Source organism: Marmota flaviventris, chromosome X (assembly GCF_047511675.1).
Source record: "Marmota flaviventris isolate mMarFla1 chromosome X, mMarFla1.hap1, whole genome shotgun sequence".
Taxonomy (NCBI): Eukaryota; Metazoa; Chordata; class Mammalia; order Rodentia; family Sciuridae; genus Marmota; species Marmota flaviventris.
Window position 1 is genome coordinate 129,122,098 of NC_092518.1, and position 24,812 is coordinate 129,146,909.

The window sequence follows — 24,812 nt, forward strand, 5'->3', positions numbered from 1 at the left end:
GACCACAGATTGATATACTTCTTTTAAAAACTGAGAGTCACCCAAGAGATTAGATTTTAGGCCAACCCCTTTGTTTTATGTCTGGACAATCTGTTACTTGACCCAAAGTCTTACAGTTTGTCAGTGAATTGACAGTTTCTTCAAGACAGTTGCCTCTAGGATCTCATGAAATACTAAGGGAATCTTGAGAACTGGGAAATAGTGTTATACACAATGCCCAGCTTTAGTCAGATTAATCTAACAAATTTTCTGCATTTAACCAATTACCTTGGATGATACTAGGACTAAGGTGATTTTAGGAAACACTGATCTATCTTTTCAAAATGTCATTGTCACTGCCTATCTGAATTCTTTTTTTTCTTTTATTCAAAGTTAAGTTCAAATCTCACTCAAATCCATGGACAGTTTTTCTCTTCTGCAGTTTCCTCTTACAGTTATTGCCAGATCCATGTACCTTATTTATCTTGAGTAGGATCTCACACAGTCTGGAATTTCTAGGATAGCCCTGATTGCAATTGGTCATTTTAATTCTCCCCATAGCTACAAATTATGAAAATTCCCATATTTAGCCATCTACATCATGTCATGCAAATTGTTTCTGGTAACCATTCAAAGAAAAATCCTTCTGTCAGTGTGCCTAATTCGGGGATCAAAAAACACACGTTCACTTGCACAGATATTATGCATTTTAGGTATGTGGGTCTTATCTACTCCTATAGAGTTTATGCTTTCTGTCTTAGTAAATTTGTGCTGCTATAACAGAATACCTGAAACTTAATTTTTACATTTAACAGAAATGTGTTGGCTCACAGTTTTAGAGTCTGGAAAGTATAATGCCAAGGTGTAGACATCTGTGAGGGCCTTCTTGCTACATCAAACATAGGAAGGCATCACATAGGTGGAAGAAGAGAGAGAGGGGTGAAAGGGGCTGAACTTGTTCTTTTATAAGGAGCTCACTTCACTAATAATAAACCCTCTCTAGTGATAACGACATTAGTTGATTCCTGAGTGCAGAGCCCATGAGGCCTAATTGCCTCTTAAAGAGCCCAGCTCTTCATACTGTTAAGATGACAATTAAATTTCAGCATGATGTTTTATTTTATTTTATTTTATTTTATTGGCAGTGTAAGGATTGAACCCTCATCCTTGCATGTGCTAGGCAAGATGAGCTTACCACCAGCACTGTATACCAGGGCCAGGATGAGGGCCAGCCCTCAACACAAGTTCATGAGAGGACAAACATTTAAACCATAGCACTCTCTGTGGACATTCTTTGTTTATCATCTACTGAATTTCCCATAATGCTTAATTCAGTGTTTCAGACTACAGAGAGTATGCAATATATATTTTTCATGTGAGATTATTTAGTTAACATGAACAGATTTTTCAAATACATTGATCCTGGTCAGGAGTGAGTTTGGTTATATCATTAAGAGTTTATTTTATTTGTATTTGTAATGTGTTGCATTTGTACCTGGAATTATAAATGCCTGCCAGGTGTCTGTTTATCTTATGTACATCCACAGCTGAAAAATAATCAATATGTAGTTTTCATATCGATGTGAGGCAACCTAGGATCATTGGTGCCATGCATATGCTGTCTTCGTTATTTGGCATAAACCATTAGTTAGCCTCCATAAACCATGGTACACCATGCACCACTCCTTCATTCGCTTTTGGTGTATAATGCAGTGAGCTTAAGATGCTCCATAGTGCAGGCCCACAGTATCACAGACCCCTTCTTTATGAAACGCAATGTCAAGGGTCTGTGTTTTGCAATGCTTTTCTGGAAAAGTTCCATTCCCTTCCAGTGAGCCAAGAGTTTCAAAGTGTCCCATAAATGCTTGGTAGATGGGGCCTTGGGGCCATCTCTCATGCTAACTGGAGGTACTAAGCAAGGCACAAGGGAATTTGAAGAAACAGGAACTTCTTGTGTTTGTTTATTGATTTTTCTGCCAACAATAAAAGTCTAACAAATTGTGGTATTTTCAAATCAAAGCATCAGGAATAAACTCCAGTTTTCAAGAGTGATTTCCTGTGTGCACATGCAGGTGAATTTGGGGGGAGGCTAGATGTAGTAAGAGATAGGTAACAAAACCCCAGGTCACTTAACAAAGCAAAAAGGATAAGGGCCAGGGTTGGGAATCATTATTTGTAATTGAACAAAGTGGTAATTTTGCCAACTCTCCCTTCTCAAATATGAGACCATCTTCATGGTAATCAAACTATTACTCTGATGCAGTTTACTTATCAGGAGACCAATCTGTGATTGATGACCTGAAAATGGAGGTTGTCTTTCAATTCATTTGAAATGCAAACAGAGTTGACAATGTATAGCTACTGTGGCATATTTTTTAAACAAAATCAGGCACCTACATTGACCTCCTATTTACATTTCTTTGAGAAGAAAAAAAATCACATAAAAGCTATCAAGAAACACATTTCACAGCAGGCAAATTAATTGGTTTTACAGTATTTGAATGGAGGGTTTGTCAAATAAAACATGCCGTGACAGTTAATAGTGTCATTTAGAGCCAGAAAATTATTGGCTTATTTGTTATTGGATAAAAAGAAGGCAAACATTTTGTATTAGGAAGTTTTAATGTGTTTAAAATCCTCATTAGGGATTAATGGACATGCTTGCTTAGCATAGCGCCTCATTAATTTGAGGCTAAACAGTTACTTCTGTGTTTCAATCTCAGTGTTGTTTCTTAACATTTTTTTACTTCTCTTTAATTAGATCTTGCATTTGAGTTTGGTCTCTACACCACTGGAAATGTAGAATTAATTAATGAGATTTATAAATCTAATGGAAGTGAGTTATTCTTAGCTATCATTTCATTTTAGAGAGCAGTTAGATCACATGTAACTGGGCTCAGATGTAAGAGATTTCAGATGTATAGGAAAAAATGTAAATGTCCCTGAATATATTTAGCAGTGTCATTTGGCATTAATAGATAAAAGTGTTTTAATTAGAGTTATAAATAATAGGGGAGCTGGCAAGGATTCAGTTCCCATGCACACAGCTTGTACTTTAGGATCATCACTGTCAACAAAGAGCAATTGTAACTCTGTTTCCGTGGAATGATGGTGTCATCCACTGGCAATTAAGACAATCCTAAGTACAAGGTTTAGAGAGTCAATAAGGCGCCAAGTTCGTTAGAGGTTACTCTGAAAGTGGAGCCACTTTCTATCAAGTGCATTCTGTTGTTTCATTTTTATTGAGGGCATGTGTGGGTGCAATTTATAAAGTCTACTCTGCTTACATTGCTTTAAGGGAAATTTAGCCAAAAAGAAAATCAAACTGAGATCTGTGTTTCTCATTTTAAAATAGATATTTAAATCATTAGCTGTGTATTGAGAAAAAGCACAGTGATTTCTTTAGGGTGAGGGATTACGAATGTTGAAGAAAGATTTTCTAAAAGATTTTTTTAAAATAAGAGCTAAAGGCATATATTTAAAAAAACTTCTTCTGTAAATGGGGTTATAGCACTTAATTTAAGACCCCAAAATATGCCTGTGGCAATATCTTCAGAAACTCCCAGAAAGACCTGAGCTTCTGCTTCTCTTTTTTTTCCAATGAAGAAGTCCTTGTATCTTTAGAACGATAAATACTTAAAGACTTTGTCACTCTAAGACATATTATAAAAGATAATCTTATTTTTTTAAAGTTTCATGCTAACAATCACATATTAACTGTGTCAAATTCCTGCTTACATTTAAAATACTTTAATGATTTTTAAAGAGCTCTTTTCTCTTTTTTTAAACAATCCAAAAGCTCCTTCCAATGTTGTATAGAAGAGCTTTCTCAGGAGGACATGGGTTAATCGAGTTCTCTGTTCTCCTCCAGAGACAGAGTTGAATTCATTTAGCCCCAGAGGAGATCAGGACATGGGGCCATATTTGGCCCTGGGCTTAATTTCATCTGGCCTTCTGGGTAATATTACAGGAATCACCACTGTGGGGTCCCCCCAAATCATTAATCCTACTCAGAATGAAGCCTTTTCTAGATTAAAGCAGTTGGAGAACTGTGAACTGTGGTTAATTAACTAATCAGTGGTGGAAAACACAGAGCTAATAGAAGAAGAATGTCGAATCTAAGTCATCAGAGCTCCTTGGCCTCTTAACTCCCTTCTTTGCCTGGTCTCCTTCTTCGTGTATCTCCAGTAGAGGCAATGTCTCCTTTTGTGCAGCTTTCTCTCTGTATCCTTTCAACATTGCCACATAGTTCTATTATACTGCCTAAGCAAGTCCCTGCTCCATGTGCCTGTTATTCAAGACAACTGTTTTTCACTTTTCCTTTCTCCTCCCATTTCTGATAACTACACACCTTTCTCAGATGATGACCTTGCCACATACTTCATAAAAAATAGATACAATCAGATAAGTACACTACATCTTCTCATCTTTAATTTTTTTTCAATCCCACTGCTTATATACCTATGCACTTTACTTTCCTTCTTGATACAATGGAAGATGTGTCCAGAAGTGTCCACGCTCCTGTTTCAGGCCAGCCTCTCCAATTGTGTCCTGATATGCTCTCTCCTTCTGAAGGACTTCACTTTTACAATTATCCACTTTATCTTCTATAACATGTTTTCCCTCTCCACTGACTTATACCATTGGTATATGGATACACCTTAATAACATCCCTCTTAAAAACAAAAATCAAACAAACACCTTGACCCTCACAACACCACTTCCTATCATTTCCTTTCTCTACTCCCTTTCACTGTAGGAATTGTTTATTCCACTGCCCCTCCCACTGTCTTCTCAATACTAAATTAGGTTTGCATCATGAAAGATCATCTTATCTGGCAACCAGCCCAAGGTGAAGGTGCTGATATTCTTTAGCAAAATAGGGAATATAAGAACAATGCCTCTGTGTGTGTGTATGTGTGTGCATGCACGCGCGCGCATGTGCACATGCAAGCACATGCCTGCATATGTTTGATGTTGGCATAAATTTATAGCTGTCTTCTATTTCCAAGAAACTGTACTTCATTCTGAGATTATGTAGTTTGTAACTTTTGAAGGTTTTAGTGTCCTTTCTTTTACAAAATAGGTGAAATAGTAATTGTTATTATTTCCTTTATCAACAAAATAAAAGTTGATAATCTTATATGTATCCCCCATTAGTTTTTAAAAATATTTTTTAGTTGTAGGTGGACACAATACCTTTATTTTTATTTATTTATGTTTATGTGGTGCTGAGGATGAACCCAGCGCCTCACACGTGCTAGGTGGGCATTCTACCACTGAGCCACAGCCACAGCCCTCCCACATTATTTTTGGATTTTCATTAGAAATACAAAACACTGGGAACTTGTAACATATTCCCATGCCTTTCACTCTATAGACTGGAGACTGAGGAAGTGAATTGTCCCAAATCACACAGCTAATTACTGCTAGAGCTTGGATATGGAACTGCTGTTTCTTGACTGTCAGGGTGTTGTTCTTTTCACTACTTCATCTGATCTTTTATTTGAAAGTGATATCACTGTTTGGCAATTGTTTAGATATTCTATGCTATGTGGAATTACTACACTCATTAGGTAAGGACCATATGACAAATCTAAAATTCTAACATTTACTCTTTAATAGACAGAAAATAAAAGTGTGAACTTGCTTCCTGATACATCATTTACATCATATATATATATATATATATATATATATATATATATATATATATATATATATATATATATATTTAGATCATGTATTAGTTCTGAAAGTGCTCTATTTCATTCCATTCCAGTATTTCTCTGTAGGCTATTTTTTTATTTGTTCATGATACATGTGTTCAATGGATACTTACAAGTGCAAAATGGATTAGACAAAAAAAATCATCTTGCCTATATAAAGATGAAATCCCCTTCATTCCAATTTGGATATCTCTGTTTTTGCAAAGGATTTTTTTTTTGTGGGGAAGGGGTACCAGAGATTGAACCCAGGGGCACTCGGACACTGAGTCACATCCCCAGTCCTATTTCATATTTTATTTAAAGACAGGGTCTCACTGAGTTGCTTAGTGTCTTGCTTTTGCTGAGGCTTGCTTTGAACTCATGATCCTCCTGCCTCAGCCTCCCAAGCCACTGGGATTATAGGTGTGTGCCACTGCACCCAGCTACAGAGGACTTTTACTAGAAGAAATTATAGGTCTGTATACTATACAGTCATTAATGTTAGTGAAAGTGCAATAAGAAGGGGTTTACTGGAATCCAGAATTTCTTCCTATATGGTCCTTGGTTGCAGTGCAGAATTGGATAGAACAGAAGTGGGTATATCCTGTAGGTCCTGAAGAATTAGATGAATACCTAGGAATTTCAAAGGGAATAGTACATTATCAAAACGTCCCTGGGTTTTATAGCAGGCCCAGGAGCAGGCAGAAGGTCAAGAAGAACATAGGAATGAAAGAGCAAGCAAGTTGGGGTAGGTCAGGGAAGGCTGCTGAAAAGAAAGAGGGGATGATAGCTGAATTCTGAGCCCAGAATGAAGGAACAGCAATGAGATGCCTAGAGAATATGCATGTAAAAGGTTTAAGCCTGGGAGACCTGTCCAGAGGAGACTGCACAGCTGAGACATAAGTGTTCATGAGTTTGGCAGCAATAGCACCAAGATTGACCCTGTTGGTCAGCCAAAGTGATGCCCAGAAGTATGGCATCCTTGGGCAAATGTGGGTCAGGCAACCACACACTTCCAAAGGGATTCTGGGTTTCTTTTCGTTGTCTTTCTACACGTGTACTTTGCTGTTCTTTAAGTCTGTAGCATGCGTGCTCTGCGCGTGCACACGCACGCGCGCACACACACGCACACACACACACACACACACACCACCCCTCCCGATTATAACTCACTCTTCTATAGAAACTAGTTATTAGACCAAATAAATGAACAGTGAGCTAATGGCTATTCAGAACCCACTGAATTAAGTACTCTTCACTTGAAATTCCATCTGCCATTAGGTACTCAGCTGATGATGGGCCTTTCTGCATATGCATTCCGCTGTTTCCCATACCTAATGTAATCAGTGAAGAGATGTCCTTATAATGAAGCACGGCCCCTGTCCCACCCCTCCCCCACTCCACCAGCCCCACTCCCAACTCTCTGTGACATACCCCTTCAAGTCCCATCTCCTGCCTCCTTTGTCACCTACAGTGAGAGCCAGCAGATGGAGCAACAGCCTGAGACTCTTTACACACTTGGCCTCTGAAGAGGACTTAATAATTAGCGACATTCATAAGATGTCATAGGGCCAGCATCTGAGGAACTTTGAGAGGAGTTAGAACAGAAGGTGTTGATGAAAACTTCTTGTGCACCCACTACTGGACTAAGGCACTTTGATGTACCTCACTTCTTTTTAGTCTCAAGAAAATCCTAGAAATGGACTTTTTATTGCTTTCATGTAGATAAGAAATAGAGGCACCAAGCAACTCGAGTGGCTTGTCCAAGGTAACAAAGTCAATTAAATTTCAGTGTTGAGATTTTAATCTAAATCTAACTGAGCTTCAAAAATGATGACCCCTTGGAGCCTCCAGAAAATACCACATTTAGTTGGTTAAATAAATGAAACCCATTGTTACCTCTTCCTTTTTAGTCGCATTTTCATGTACCATTCATTTTCTGTATTTGACTTAAAATGGCATGTGTTGAATTTCTTTGAGCTTCATGCTGTACTTTTTGTTCTTTCCTTTCTCAGAGGGAATGGTGTACATTAGTTTGTTTTGCATGGGATATTTTGATCAGGAGAATTCCTTTAAATTGGTCAGAAGTAATATTTTAAAAGTAAATGCCAACTATTTGGACACCCAAGTCTTTTTTCAAATTTTTTTTTAGTTGTTGATGTATCCTTATTTTTTATTTATCCATTTCTATATGGTGCTGAGAATCAAACCCAGTGCCTTCATGCATGCTAGGCAAGTGCTCTCCTACTGAGGTACAGGCCAGCACAACATCCAAGTCTTTTGCTTACTAAAATGAAGTAGAAAGATGAGCTTGTTTGCTGGCACCATGTAACTGTTTTGAAATCTTTTTGTTGTTGTTGTTTTGATTAAAGTTATATTACCTGAGGACTTCTGTCTACAGCTTATGTAATATTAACTGTTCCCATTTAATCATAGGCTCATGAATACAAACTAGTGTAGGGACAGGTTAAGGTGAGGCATGAAGCAAGGGAAGGACAGATCCTCATGTGAACTGAGGTTGTAGTTTTCCAAATTTATTTTGGAAACTTGGGACTTCCTGGATGGGGACTTAAAGGGATTTCAAAATGCATGCAAATAACAACTTCAGAGGGTGCTGTCCTCTATTTTTTACAAATGACCAATTACGGGAGTTAAAATTTTTAAGAAGCCTAAAGATTCATTTGGTAGTACAATATCCTAAGATGAGTTTTCATTTTATTACTATTACCATGTCAGGGAGCGCTGTGTCCCATAAATCAATCATGGGAATAAATGTGGTGATTTGTTAATGAAAATAAAGATAATTTATTTGGAGCTGCTATCAGTGTCAGTTGTGGATATTGTTTAACTAGGCCTGATTATTTAATTTGATTAAACTTGCAATTTTTAGATTGTACTTTGAGAAGTCTTTGTCAAGGTGAAATAGTGGGCTTTAATTGCCAGGTATTGTGAGACAACCTCAGGATGTTTTTAGAAGAAAAAATGACCTCTCTTCCCTTGCAATCCCTTAGTAATAATGTTCTTAAATGCATGTGTGGAGCTCCTCTGGGTTAACCATGTGATGATCATTATTCTTTTAATGTTTTACGTTAATCTCCATGTTTTCTATTAGTGCTAGCTGCTGCTTATTTCTCTCAATGCCACAATCAGGGTATTTTTGATATCTTGTATTACCCTAATCGCCAAGAAGTATGCTCCAAACTGATTAATTCCAGAATGATTAAAACATCCTATGCAATTCATTTATTGTTGCTACAGTTAATTGAATATTTGATGGTTTAAAGGTACCCTGATTATTTTATAAGATATGTATTTATCACCAGGCAGATGATCCGTGCGTGGTCTCTGTGGCTACATGGGGTGGCAGCCTGCACTGTCAGATGCAGAAAGGGTAGGCACTTGTGAGCGCTCTCAGTCAACTCACCACCTGCCTGAGACATGCGCCTCCCTTCCCTGGCCCTCAGAGGACCACATCCCTGCCCAGCACTAGAGGGTCGTCTGGGGCCAGGAGTGAGAGCACAGCCTTCCCTGTGCGTTGTCGTTGTGCAGCTTGCTTTCTGCTCTAGGAGGAGGGGGCAGAGAGGGGGAATGTGAAAGGACGCTGCGGCTCTGAGTGGCTAACTTGTGCTTTGTGGACTATCTGAATACTCAAGAGTGGATTTAAAGAGAGGAGAAGGTGGCTCCAGAATTAAGCAGCAGCTTGGCAACTCGACGGGCAGCAGTTCTAATCCCAGTGCCACCACTAGTTCTCTTCCTTAGTCTCTTTCTTTCACACCTGTGCGAGTGCTTTCTCCAGAATTACTAGGAGAGGTGTGGGTGTTTGTGCCCAAGAGGGAAACAAAGAGTGCAAGAGGACAAAATCCAGCCCCAGCCTAGTGCAGCTTTCTTCCAGTGTGCAGAGTGACCCCCGGCGCGGCGCCGCAGGGGGCTCAGAGACTGAAGTGGCCCCAGGTGGCCCCACCACTTCTCAGTCATGTCGAATCCTTGGCCTCTTGCTCCCATATGGAGTGAGGACTACAGTGGGGACCTCGGCGGCTGGGAGCTTCTGTCCGACTTGACTCTGTCCGTGAACCCGGTAGGTACCCTTTCCCTGCCACCTAAATGGGACCCCCTGTTTGGTATTGTCTGTCTCCCCTGTACATGTTGTCTCCCCAATTTGTGTGGAGTCTTGAAGGCAGAAGTGACGTTGTCTCCAGTGTCTTTAAATCCTCCCCCTTGGCACCATCCTGAGCACAGTGTGAGTTCAATCAGGATTTGTTGTCTAAAGAAGTAAATGGGAGAACTGATGAATAGGCGGACTGCAAATGAATAGGATCCTATTACCCTTGTCATGACTACCTTACAATGTATGTCCCAGTGGGTCTCTAATTGTTTGTTTTCCTGTCCCATCTAGACATTTAACTCTTAGAGAAAGAGGCCAAGTTTCAGTTATTTGTCTCACCAAACTCCCATGCCCAGCACTGTTCTGGGCTTATAGGAAATGTTTGCGGGTTAATTAAGAAGCACTTGCAGCTCCAATGGAGTTATCTTGCAGAGAAACCAGCTGTGGGGGTGGGCTAGATGAATTCACAGAACTAGTGACTTCATGAGGATGTTGGGTTCCAGTATTTTCTAAAAAAGACAAATATCTGAGCACTGATTTGACTGCTCTTGTTGGTTGAGCTCTTCTCAATGCTGGTTGCTACTGACTTTGGTCATCATTATTAGATTTGCTGCAAAGCCCTAGATCATGACTTCTTCTCTTTTTACAGCATTTACTTCCCTATAGAAATGGGTGTTTGTAATTCCAGGTACAGAGATTTTTGCAGTTGGCAAGAGTAAGTCAGCTTTTAGCTTGAAAAGACAAGACTGCACTTTAATAATAGAAGTAAGGAGTATAATGACAAGAGGTTATAACCTGACACAGTATGTGTGGTTTTTTAGGTTACAAAGCATATGCATATCACTTATTTCATTTGATGTTTGCAGAATCTGTGCATGATTGAAAGGGATGGACATTATTATTATTTTATTTTATTTTACATTTGGGAAAACTGGAACTCTGAGGGGTAGTTATTAAATCCTATTCCCAAGTGGTACGGCCAAGATTCCCACCCAACTCTTTTGATGCATGGGCAAGTACTCTTACTATATGTGCATATTGCTGAGATTCCTTCCTTTTTAATTTCAAAATTAGCATTGATGTGTTTACCTGAAAAAGTCAAACAAAGCCCTTTTCATGAGACTGGGTCATACATGTATGTGTAGTCTAGGCAGCCTACACTGATACAACAATGTATTGAAAATTTAAGCCTTTATTATAATCATCTTGACCTTTGTGTTTGGGGAAGGTATTTATTAGAAGTTAAAGGATTGTCTTGGAAAATACAGTTGCTAAACCACTGAGCAATGGAATGAAATTTTATTTGCTGTTATGAATTACTGATTGCGTTCTATAAGTCTGTAATAAGTTAGATCAGTATGTGTATGTTCTGCAAATATGCTCTGTTCACTAGCAAGAATTGCTCTTTGGAAAACAAAAATTTCAAACTAAAAACTCATGAAGTAAAGAGTCAAGCGAGTTGGGGATGTGCTGCATTAAAACAATTAGGCAGGCATCTCAAGCCTTTGATTTGCATCATGGGTCTCTAGGAGACAAGTGTAGATTCTGCTATGACCCTACATATTTAGACAGAAATTTTTACTTTGCAGAACAAGTGTCTGGTAGATGATCTTTTATAGCTCTTACAGCAATGACAGTGGTGGGTTACTTTTGTGATTCTTCAGATCCACCTTCCCGTGGAGGCTGAAACTCCATTAGGGAGAAACTGTGTCTCTTTTTGTTTCCTATTGTATCTCTACCTAGCACCAGCCTGGTGCACAGTACTTGGTCTTCAGAAAATACTTGTTGAGTGAGTGAGTGAATGAATAGAATGAACTGTGTTAAGCTGAATTACCACTGGTTCACTATCTGAAACCTGTATTTTTTTTTTTGCAATATCTGCCCAGCCAAATTTTTGAGCCTTTTTTATGTTGTGTCTTCTACTCAGCACTACAATATTATTGTTAATGGAAGTGTGACTAACTTGTCATCCAAACTGGGAAATTTTTGAGGATGAAATGAGATACTATTAATAATTACACCAGGATAACAAATATAAAATGTAATTATACTGGGTAAATCAGGATGGATAGTCCCTTATTATTGGTGATTCTGTCTCAGCCTTCCTCTCCTATTTGTGATTTTCTGCTCCTTGAGGCAAGAACTCTTACATATCAAAGATATTCAACAAATGCTGGGTAAAATTAACATATGTACAGTAGTAGCTTTAATTCTAACTGAAGATTTGCTGTATATTAAATGTGTATTTTTTATTTATTTTTTACATAAATGAAAATAGTGGAATGTATTACACTCATTATTACCCATATTAAATGTGCATTTTTTAAGATTGAGAAAATCTGGTGCCATTTCTCCAAATAAAGTTGAGCATATACTGCAATCTGAGAATAATGAATTGTCCTTGCAAGGAGGCTGAGACATATAGGTGCTATGGCAGTGCTCTCTTTATAGGACTGGTCATTCAACTCCCAAGGCAGTAAATGATAAAGACTCACTGTCCTCCTTACTAGAACCTGGGAGTAGAAATTATCCGATTACAGTTTGGGAGAGAATGAAGATATGGAGGCAATGGTCAGGGGTGTTTGAGGGATGCTCAGAACCTGAACAGGCAATGTGCGATGTGATGATTAACAGATGCTTCTTCAAGTGATTGTCCATTCCCAAGTACCTCATCATGCACTGCTTCTTACCTGGTGCCTTATTCTAGTATTTGATTTCTTGCTTTCACTGATTATGAGGGTCCTGGAGAAAAGGGCCACATGCTTGACATGAAATAAGTTCTCCATATGTTTTCACTAGTGTCTTGAATTTTGGTTGATTAGTAAAGATGGCTCATGGGATTCACTAGATGTTTGTCTGAGAGTCTCTTTAAGTGCCAAGGAAATTGTGCCGTGCATGTAAGAGTTAATTTTTGTGTTTTGGAATTTGGTTGGATTCCCTACTTGAAAGAGGACTAGATTTAATCATAGAAGGGTTTTATACAGGTTTCAGCTTTATAATGAATAAATTCAACAAACTGCCAGTGGGTCAGAGAGGCCTTATGGATCGTAAGATCAAGAGCCATCTTTGGACAGATGAGCAGAGAAGCCTGTTAGGAGTGGGGATGGCTCAGTGTACCACCACAAATCAGTGACAGAACAAAGAGTCAATTTTTTCCTGCACCTTGTGTTGTGATCTTAACTGCTTCATAAAATACAACTCTGCATTTGCAAATACACACTGCTTTGTATTTAATAGGAAACAAAACTCTTGATAGCTAGAGTTTCTTATCATTTCTCCTATGGAGTATACTAGTATATAGTAAGCTTCTATGAGAATAACTAGATCATGTTTATTTTTTTTTCTCTTTGTTTTAGGTAAGCCTTCCCAGTGATCCAAGCTGTGTTGAGGAAATCTTACGGGTAAGTTTAAACCCTATGTCTGTGACTTTTAATAATGAAGTTATCCATCTCCTTAAGCTGTTTAAAGTAATTACTGTTCTGTTTCAAGACACATAATGAAGAAGAGTTCTTGAATTCTACTTCAGTATCCTTCTGCTTAGAGCACCTGCCTCATCTCTTACCTGTCTTCTTCCCATCCTCTAATATTGCTAAGCCACTGCCCCTTCCTGCATCCTTCTTGGGCTTCCTTGAGTTCTAGATGGAGGCTTACCACCATCTTTAGGAAACTTTCCCTCTCAAAGCACCATACCTTAAATCTTTATCATTCTGATTTCTCTGATCTCAACAGACCCTTACTGCTGTCTCTCAGTATCCTATTGATTCATTGTGGTTATGGAGATCATAGCCTCTAATGAGGGACTGAGATTTGGGAGATGGGCAGGGGAAGAGGGGAATAGAGAGTTGCAAATTATGGCATATTGGGAGAAGTGTCACTTATGGGAATGAATTTATGTTGGGAATGGCATGAAAGAGGAACAGAGTTTTTAAAAGGTAGCTATATGATTTCCTGAAGTAAACAAACCTAATAAAAATCAAAGTCAATCCAGGAAAAAAATGTGTCTACTTAGTATTTTTGGCCATGGGGATCATAAGGCAATACAGTCTGTCAGGAATAGGAGTCATAGGAATAAGTTTCTGGCCCTACTTTATCATTAAAAACTTCTGTGTCTTTGGACAGATAATTTCATCTTTCTGAGTCTCCATTTTTGTCAGTAAATGAGGGTAATAATACTTGCCCTAATTCCCTTAGAAACTGTCAATTGGTATATAAATGCTCATTAATATAAGTGATGACCAGTGTAGCCATGTAAAAAACATGGCTACTTTCCATCCAGGACTTGAAGGGCAGGGGTCACATTCTCTATGCCTCAATTACCAAAGTTAGCCCAGCTCCCTCCTGAGCCTCTTCCCTGGGTAAGTGCTTTCTCAGCAATCTACTGCTTGAAGCAAGCCCTGTAAAAATGCAGTCAAAGGAATAGTAAAGATCAGAAAGCTGTTTACCAAGTTGGCCTGCCACCTGATTTCACCTCTTGTGGTGTCCCTGCATCTATTTCAGCCCAAGGACATTGCTATTGATTATTGAAGGTATGAGTCATACAACTCTGATCAGAGATGAGGCTGTTATGGATTAGGGCTCTGCTGGCCATTTTTGTAAGATAAGAGTCCAGTAATCACCCAGTCATCCGTCTCTGGGGTGCTTGGCCCTGAGTGGAGGCAAGGCAGCTGTTATGAAATCCACAAGCTAATGCACCCTGGGTACTTGCTCCTTCCCATTTGGAAGACACAGGGAAAATAGGTTCAACCCTTGCTCACTTGTCAGCCACCTTCTTTAGGAAGGCAACATTGAAAATGACATCTTGCTCTAATCTAGATAGTAACCTTTTTCCTCTTTCTCCCCTTTCTCCCCTGAGTCACATGCATAAATGAATTCATTCAGGTCTTTTTCTTAACTCCCAAAGAAAAGGGGGGCCTATCTCAAAATCACCACCTAAGTTTTCACAGAATTCTGTACTTAAGAGCAGCCCAGCCCCAGTGCTTAGGTGGTTCACACAGTGACTAAGTGAGGAGAGTGGGGCAAACACCTGTCAGAGGCTGGCAACTCCAGTCTCTGAAGGAGCCACTTTGAGAAACAACAGAATTTCACTCAAACATGGGAAGAAAAGCAGGTTGCCTTAATAAGCTCATAAAAGATAGCACCCTTTGAGAAAGTAACAAAAGTCCTTCTGTTGTTCTTGAAAGAGAATCCAGGGAAACGTCTTTTTTTTTTCTTTGAAAGGCTATGGATTGTATAGAATTCTCTTTTTTTTCCAACAACACCGTTAATGAATGGGCTTTCCTTTATTGAAGACTGGAATGCTTCATTCTCCATACTTAAAATAAAAATAAGCTTTCTGAAGTTTATGTTCCAATTTGTATGATTAATTCTTAAAATTTTTATAGAGAGCATTGTGTGTTACAACACAGTGTGCTTGCTGAATTTTTTTTTAATCAAATGTTCACTTTTCTTTTGGCTTGAGGGCTTTGGAGGCCTGTGGACGAGTCTACAGTAAGTCTGTTTGTCATCTCATTCCCCATCTGCCTCCCTCTCAGAGTAAAATACTTTTTCTCTTTCTCTCTACCTCTCCCTGCCCCCTCAGTGCTTTTCAAACTAAGCAGAGTCAAGAGCAAGGTCATCTCTCCACACTGAAGTGGGGCTATGTGGAGGAAGGGCCATTAGCCACAGGAGGAAGAAGAGTTAGCTTCCAGTTAGTTTTGAGATTCCCTCACTTCCTAGCTGGGTGGCTTCTCAGTCTCTTCAATCTAAAAAGCAGGGAATGATGACTCCCCTGTCCATCTCACTGCCCACCTCCAAGGACAGAGTCTTTAAACTGTACACATTATTTGCATATGCACATGGAAATCCTACTCTGTTTGCTCTCCCAGCTTTCCCACCTCCCTGATCCCCCCTTTCCCCCCCACTGTCTGGCAGGCAAACACATGCAAACCCACTCCATCACACACTGGGACAGACTTCTTTCATTAACCAAGTGCAACACAACCAGGCTTCCCCCATTCCCAGCCCCTTAGTCCCCAAGGCAATAAAAATACTTTTGCCTCATGCATTTTATTTTGGCGCACTTTCTCCAAATGCTGTTCAAATTCAAACCAGTTGGCTTCCTTTGAAAGCCCTCTCACCATGTCTCTAACAATGGGCTCAGTTCCCCCTTCAGACCAGCGAGCTCCTGGTTCTTATAATATGCTGGATTCTACCTTGTCTAATCTTCCAGCATTTTTCTTCTTGTACTCAAGCTAACTTGCTTTAATAGGGCAACTTTATTTTTCTATGGGCAGTGACTACTATTAAAAGTACTTCAACTCCATTACAATATTTCCATTATAGGAAATAAAGCTGTCCCTTATTAGGAAATCAAGGTCCACAGAGGTTAAATGACCAGCAACCTATGTTAGAGCCAACCTGTGGCAGAAGTGGAACAGAATATGGTCTTTGTTTTCAAAATCTAGTGTTCTTTGCAGTACACCCAACTATCAACCATCCTTCTACAAGCCTAAAATGAGAATTGCTTCATTTAAAAGAAATTGCTTCAGACAGAAGTTGGCATTTCTAGCTATTTAAAAAATTGGCACCTCTTTTTGATTACAGTGTGGTCTGTGTTTACAGCGTTCTACCAGACCATCATAATTCAAGCAGGTCATGGAAATTAATTCTTCCTTCTTGACATGCTTTAATATTTCCAAATCTCATTCAAATAATAATAAAGACAAATTTACTATTTATTATAAATATATAATAGCAAATTTACTGTTACTAATAAAATATTTCTTATTAATGGATCATCTACTATATGCCAGGCACAATCCTTAAGCACATATGTCTTAGAATCTTTGCAACAATTCTCAAAGGCTATATTGTTAGTCATATTTTGCAGACTGAGAAAGATTAAAATCCAGAGAGGTGAAACAATTTGTCTCAGGTCACAAGTTTCAGACTGTCTCTGACAATCATTCATGCTATTCATTCCTTCTGGCCCTATTGGCTTACCTGAATACATCCTTACTTAACAGACTACATTCCATATTATGATTAACATAGTAATATCAATACATAATTCCTTTCAGCTGCTGTTGTTTCTGCAATTTGTACAAATTCATTTATGTCAAAATAATTTCAAGTAGTTTTCCAAAGAAACAAAAATTTACCAGCCTACCACACATTTCTTCCAAACTGGCTGATTCCCATAAAACAAGCTGCAATGGAATATTACTCAGCAATAAAAGAGAATAAAATCATGGCATTTGCAGGTAAATGGATGGAGTTGGAGAAGATAATGCTAAGTGAAGTTAGACAATCCCAAAAAATCAAATGCTGAATGCTTTCTTTGATATAAGGAGGCTGATTCATAATGGGATAGGAAGCAGGAGCATTGGAGGAATAGAAGAACTCTAGAGAGGGCAGAGGGGTTGGAGGGGAAGGGAGGGGGCAGGGGGTTGGAAATGATGGTGGAATGTGATGATCATTATCATCCAAAGTACATGTATGAAAACATGAATTGGTGTGAATATACTTTGTATACAACCAGAAATATGAAAAATTGTGCTCTATATGTATAATAAGAATTATAAGGCATTCCACTGTCTTATATAAATTTTAAAAAATAAAGAAAAAAATAAAACACATATTCTGTAAAAAAAATTCAGGTGTCTTTGTTACTTGTCAAGCATATTATTGCTTATTATAAACTTTACAAATCAGAAGCTTAAAGGTAGCAATCTGTGTGGTGCAGCCCAGCTTGCATACTTGCTTCTGTCAGCATGCTATTTACTCTTTGGATTCAGGCTACTCTCAAGTGCAATCAGAAATGAAAAATAATAATAGCTCTGGCCCCAGTGATGGTGTTTTGCAGTTATAATTCATCTATTATATGAGGGATTCCTAGGCTGTTCTTATGTAATAATATGGGCACCACCAGCAACTTCCTTTTTGAGCTCCATGGGGTTTTATGGGTCCTTCATCATTTCTGGAAGAGATAAACCAAGAAGTGTCACATACTCTAAATGCTACTAGCTAAGGATGGATGTTCAATGATTATTTGTTCTTCAATAGTATGATTTATTTGTCCCTAGAAATAATTTATTTAAAATGTCAACAAACTATCGATTAAATCCGTTCTAGAGTCAAAAATGTAGATAACATACTTCCCTTAGACTCGATGCTGAACAGATTGTGTTTCCTAGCAAAACACCTTCTGTAGTTGATAATTTCATAGGCAAACATCTGTAAGGGTAATTCACTGTTTATGAGTAATGCTGAATTTGCTAGCTAGGATTTAAGAACTTGATTTGATAAACTGTATCTTCTTACGGCTTCTTCCTGCCATATGGATCAGGTTGGTAAACACCTACATGGGCACCTCTTTTTGATTACAGTATGATCTGTGTTTACAGCATTCTAAATGATGGCAATTCTGCTTATTAAGTTGTGTTTTAGTTTACAGTTTTATCATGGAAAGAACTTACCAAATAATTATAGGACAGACATGTACAGTACTTCCTTTTTTCTTTTAGTTTTAACAGAGAAAGAAATGAAAAAAAAAAAGCCCATCTTACAAGTGAGAAAAAAATGGATCAGGAAACAAAATTGGTCGGACAATTATGTCTGAAAGGAAATTTGATTATATTACCATAACTATGCAGCATAATCAAGCACCTTTCAGTAGAATTTCTTTTATAAATTTAACCAATAATTAGGCAATTGATTTTATATCCTGTCAAATTAATGTATAAATAATGTTCAAATTGGTATCATGAAAACGATTTTCTATATAACTGCCTTAAATACTAATCCTTCTGGAATATTTATAAAACCATGTATCGTATCCTGATATGGACTTTTAAAATTATAGTTTCTTGAAATAGTAATATAGGGCTCCATCCAAGAAAGACAACAATTGCTAAATATAATTTAGACTATAATTAATGTTAACATCGATGGAGTCAAATAAATGAACTAACTAATGACTGTACCCTCTGCTAATCTGATGACTACCTCTTATCTAATGACACTGGGAAATATGTAAATTTGTCAGCAGGTGAAAATGCCCTTGACTGGGTAAATTATGTGGAGTATTACCTTTTCTGAAGCTAATTCAAAGCACTAATGGACTTAATACGTAGCATGCATATGTGAGGTGAGCTATTCATGGAACCAAATTAGCCCATAAGAGATATCTCCCATTATTTGCCTCCCAGTAATCATTTCCTCTTTTTTTCAAGCACAAACCAACCCAGAAGAAAAATGCTAAATTTAATTATAAGAACTATTATGTGAACAATGTAAGTAAGCTATCCAATGTGCTTCCAAATGCACTTAGAGCCTGTCAAGCAGTTTAAATATTTTCATGTGGAATCTTGGGGATTGCAGCTAGGATATGAGGTGAATTTTAAATGATTTTACAGACGTCATTGGGAAAGTGAGTAATGTGAGTAACGAGGTGACTAGCCCAGTGAATCATGGGAACCTGTCAAACATGGGGAGATGTCAGGGAAGAGATGATGTCAAATACCAGTAACTTAGCAACTCAGCATTCAGCTGTCCAGCGTGTGAGCAAGTGTAGCCCCTTTAAAATAGCTGAGTAGATATATGAGTCCCTATATATCTTAGATGTGTTATAAAAATAAGTCTGTTTTCTGTCAACCTGTTTCTTTTTGTGAATATGGTGATTTATTATTTTCTATTGAGTTGAATGAAAGCAGGTGAGAATTTAAGCCATGTGTAGAATTTGCACCTGCTTTCTGTATCTTGGGGGTACAGAGAGGGTAATGAAACATTGTATAGGTTTTCCAAAAAGCATTCTAGGCTTATCTGAAAGAAGTAATAACTTCCAACTGTTGTTTGAGAACAAACCTTTTTATCCAACGAGCTGGGTTCAGAGAAAAAGAGGTAACACAAGTAGGTGAACCATTTTCCATTTGCATCTTTGTATATGTACAACCAGTATCTCTGAAAATACAAAAGAAAAAAAAGAAAGAAAGCAGAATGGGCTCAGTAGGCATCTTACAGTTTTGAAATAAAACAATGAAAGAACAACTGCTTTTTTTGCATATCACTAAGAACATTAAGGAGAATGAGAAAAATAAATTTAAACTCCATAATTGATCTAACCAGAAGATATCCACAAACCTAAGCAATACTTTTTCTGTGAAGGTCAAACAGGGGAAGAAGCCAAGAAGTTGTCCCTGTGGTCATGGACCTGCACCATAGAAACATGGTTTTCAGGATAGAAAGCAAAAGAAAAGTTGGAACAATAGGAATGGGTATGAAAGTTGGAGATGGGCGCTTCTGTGTACCAAGTTTGAGACATATCCTAAAAAGTGGAAAAGGCAGAATGGAATTAGAAATTGTATAAATAATCCAGATATAAGGAAATCACTATGTGGGTGAAGTAACTTGCAAGAGTGAGATGCTGCTTTGCAGGTAGCCTGCAGGGGAAATGATGGTTGATAAGAGAAGTAAAAGCCAAAGGCACTCACTTGATCACACTCTTGTGAAGAGATTTCCTGCTGCTCTGGAATTTAGCCACAGTCCTAATTGAATCTGGAAGAACTATAGTAGCTAAAACAAAATAGTAATAACGAAAAAGGAATCACCTCAAGATCTATGCCAAACACACACACACACACACACACACAGACACACACGCACACACACCATGTGAAAAAAGTACCAGGAAAAAAAAATGTTGCTATATAAACAAAAGCTAGGGCCAACATAGTAACATGAATTTGTTAAAATACAAAACAATTTTATCTAAAAAACAAGACCAAAATTAATGATAAAAACCCTTAAAGATGATTTTTAAAAAGAAGATAAATCAAAAGGTACAAATTAATTATGAACAGGAAATCATTTTAATTAATAAATTCAATATGTGTATTTCTAAATAAAAAAATAAGATAGATATTTTTGTTTACCTAATCTCATTGAAAAACAAGGGTAAAAGCACAGATATGTGAAATAAAACATAATAAATAAAAGCAACTGCAGATATAGAGAAAATTGAGAATCATAAATAGCAATTTGATCAAATCTGTACATGCAAGTATATAGATGAAATTAACAATATTTCTAGTTAAATATAATTGACTGAAACTGACTCCAGAAGAGATAGAGAATCTAAACAGAATTATCACCATCTATGAAATAAAGAAACCCTGCCTCTTAACAGAAGAATAATTCACACATGGGATTTCTTGGAGAAATTTAATGAATTATTAAAGAATAGTACACCTATTCTAGAATAAGAGGAAAAAAAATTGGCAAGTATTTTTTTTTAGAAAAGACAACCTAGTTTATCACTGATACCAAAATCTGACAAAAATAGCAAACAAATAAAAATTAGAGAAAATATCACTAATAAATATTTATGCAAATTTTTAAATGAAATTCTGACATACAGAATCAGGCAGCAGTTGAAAAGATATGCATCATTAATAACTAGGATTTATTCTAGGAATGTAAATTTTGTCCAACATTAAGAAAACCATTATCATAATGCCTTTAATTAATAAACTATGAAAGAGATAGTACATGGCTATCTTTATAGACTCTAAAGACACTTGGAGAAATTCAACAATCATTCTTCTTTAATTATTTGTTCTAATTAGTTATACATGAAAGTAGAATGTATTTTGACAAATCATACATAAATGAAGTATAACTTCTCATTCTTTCTGGTTTTCCCAGCACCATTTGTCAAAGAGGCTATCTTCACAAATCTGTTTTTTGAGTGCCTTTGTCTAATATGAAATAACTGTTTTTTTGTGGTTTGTCTCTGTGTCTTCTATTTTATGCTATTGGTATATGTATCTGTTTTGGTGCCAATGCTATTCTGTTTTTGTTACTATAACTCTAGTGTAATTTAAGGTCTGGTATTGTGATACTTCCTGCTTCACTTTTCTTGCTAAAGATTGTTTTTGATATTCAAGGTCTCTTATTTTTCCAAATAGATTAAATTTTGTCTTTTCATGTTATCCCATAATTCTTGTAAATTCTGTTTATGGTTTCTTAACATTTTCTCTCTGTGGTCAACTCTATTTCAAGATTTTATGTTTTGTCTTAATTGCCTGAGGTTCTGTCTTCTAAGTGCTCCAGTCTGTTGGTGATGCTTTCCATTGAATTTTTAATTTGGTCTATTGATTCTTTCATTTCAAGGATTCCAGTTGTTGTTGTTGTTTTCAGAATCTCTATCTCTTTATTAAAGTGATATTTCACTTCCTGTTATTCTCTCTGATTTGATTCCTTATACCATCTTTTTACTTTGTAGATCAGTTTATGTACATTCTAAACTCCTCTGATATTTCTTCCACTATTGTGTGAATGGTTCTGTTATTACAGTATCTTGGTTTGTTTGGGGCAATTTGTTCCCTTGCTTTTTCATGTTGTTTGTGTGTCTACCCATCTTACAGTATGGATCTGAGGCACTAGAGTTTCTACCTTGTGGACTTATAGTGTTCCTGAAGGTTTGCAGTACCTCACTGTTTAGGGGAAGACAATAATAACAGCAATCAAAGCAAACAGTATACAGCATTAAACCAAATATCTCCTACTATGATGTCTACAATATTTATGATCACACTAAACAGAAATAGTATGATCAGTTATTGCATACTGTAAAAACAGCAAATTTGCAAAAGGGTTTACAATTTCAAATGGTGGACAGGGAGAGAAAAGCAGTGATATAGGATTACATGATTATGAGTGAGGAGGATAGAAGATAGGGGTAAAAAATTAAAGGAAGAGTGAAAGAGACAACAATAAAGATTTGCTGTTAGCAGAAGAAAAGAGAGAAAGAGAATCAAGGGAAACAGGTAAGAGAAAAAAATATATAAAGTAATATCTTTAAAAAAATAAAAGAATACACAACAAAACTAAAATATACTAATCAAATATCCTAGTTCCCAAAAAGTAATCCATGAAAAATAACTGGCTTCAAAAATTCCAGAAATGAGGAAAGAAAACAAATATGAATATGTATAAATGTCCATGTACCATTAAGTTCACAATTAAACAGAGAAAGAGAATAACAAAAATCTTGATGAAAAGTTAAAAAATTGGGGCTGGGGTTGTGGCTCAGCGGAAGAGCACTCGCCTAGCACATGCAAGGTCCTGGATTCGATCCTCAGCACACATAAAAATAAATAAAGTAAAGGTATAAAAAAAAAGAAAAGTTAAAAAATTCTTTCTATTGGTGTTCAAAAAATTCTCAGTTTCTCTTTTCATTGGTTTTGGGTGAGATCTTCTGGAGTGTGATGCTCCACCCTCTGGATTGCTGGAGTGAGAGAGATAATCCTATATGTACAATTCCTTGAGGCAGGGTTTCCATTAGGTGGGCTCCAGGCTCTTTGCTGAATACCAATTGGTCTGGAGATTTTAAAGCATTGTATGCAGTGCCCAGTAATTGGCAGCCCACGCTGGAAGACTATACCCCAGGGATCTCCCCTGGGTTCCACTTGTGTGGTGTGGGACTGAATTCTGAGTCCCCTGCATAACCTGCTGATCCCCTGTTTCCTGGTCTTGCCTTCAAACTCCAGACAATCTTTCCTGCCTCTCCCCCTCCCTTCCCAGTTCCTGGCCAGATGCATCTCTCCCAGGGGATCCTGCAAATAGCCAGATTGGAGGAGGAATTAGAGAGCCTGGTGGATTTCTATAACCAGTTTTTCCCCTTTGTAAACCTCTCTCCACGTTTGATTTTTCTCTTAGCCACCGAAGCACACTCGTGTCATGCAATTTGTGTTTACTAGGCCTGTATTTCAGGCCAAACTCGGGTTTGCCAGGAATCAGCCCCTCGGATTCTGGCCCCCAAGGTGCACCTGTAAAATGGTTCCTTCCTTAGTCCTCTGCAGACTGCCTGGAGAACAATGGCTTCTTTCCCTTTACACAGGTTTGGTAGGCAATGTCCTTAATCTCTAAATGCTCCATACCTAGACACACCTTGGGACTCCCAAAACTGTGGGTTCATTTAATTCCCTAATCCCTCCACTATGCTCAAGGAGGGACCACTCTGGCTGGTGTTTCTGGCCTGGCCACCACAGCAACTGTATCACTGGGGATTTCTTCCCTATTTTATTATATTCAACCTCCTGTGATCATGGTCTTTTTTGAATGTCCAGTTTTAAATTTCAATAAAGTCCCCCTGCCTTTTTTTTTGTTCACCCCCTGTGGAGAAGCTGCCTGTCTGCTGTCTTGCTTTCACCTCAAGGAGCAGCCAGGAATATGACCTCTATTCCGCCATCTTGAAAACCCCCTCAACACCCATTTGTGATAAAGTAAAATAGATGGAATCATTCTAAATATGATGAAATATATCTATCTCAACCAAAAAGCTAGTACCAAATTTCATAGGAAAGTTTGAATGCATTCTCATTATAGTCAAGAAATAGACAACACATTATTTATACAACTGTTTTTCTCTATTTTTAATATTGTTCTGAAATTTAGCCAAGACAATTAAACCACAGAAAGGAATAAACTATGTTAAAATGGGGAAGAATGGGGAAATGGTTATTTTTAGGTTATACACATATACACAAACACATACTCTCTCTCTCTCTCTCTCTCTCTCACACACACACACACACACACACACACACACACAAACACACACAAACACACAGTTTTCCTGCAAACCTCAAGAGAATTGACCAAAAGAGATTATGAGCAATATAACAATTCAGCAAAACTGCTGTATGCAAAATACATATGTACAAATAGAGTTTTAAATAAAGCAACAAATTCTAACATAAAATGGACAAAAAACTCCATTTATATCTTATTAATTGATTTAGCAAGAAATATTTCATGACTATATGAACAAACTAAGGCACTATGAGAAACACCAAAGATTATTTAAATAAGTGAAAAGGCATACCAATTGTGGGTAGGAAGATAATATCTTAAACATTTCTATTTTCCCTAATTTAATCTTGGATCCTTATCTCACACCATGCAACATTATTTCCAGATGTATTAAACATCAAAAACAAAAATATAAAATATTAGAATTAAATATGGGATGAATTTATTGT

The 24,812-nt window shown here is 37.5% G+C and overlaps 1 protein-coding gene across 1 annotated transcript in view; it reads left to right on the forward strand.

The window, feature by feature from the left end:
* Positions 1–24,812, forward strand: part of Aff2 (ALF transcription elongation factor 2) — a 317,944-nt gene that overhangs the window by 124,165 nt on the left and 168,967 nt on the right. Inside the window, exon 4 of the mRNA XM_071606100.1 lies at positions 13,146–13,190. Within this exon, the coding sequence (XP_071462201.1) occupies positions 13,146–13,190 (45 nt within the window). The remainder of the gene's footprint in view (positions 1–13,145; positions 13,191–24,812) is intronic.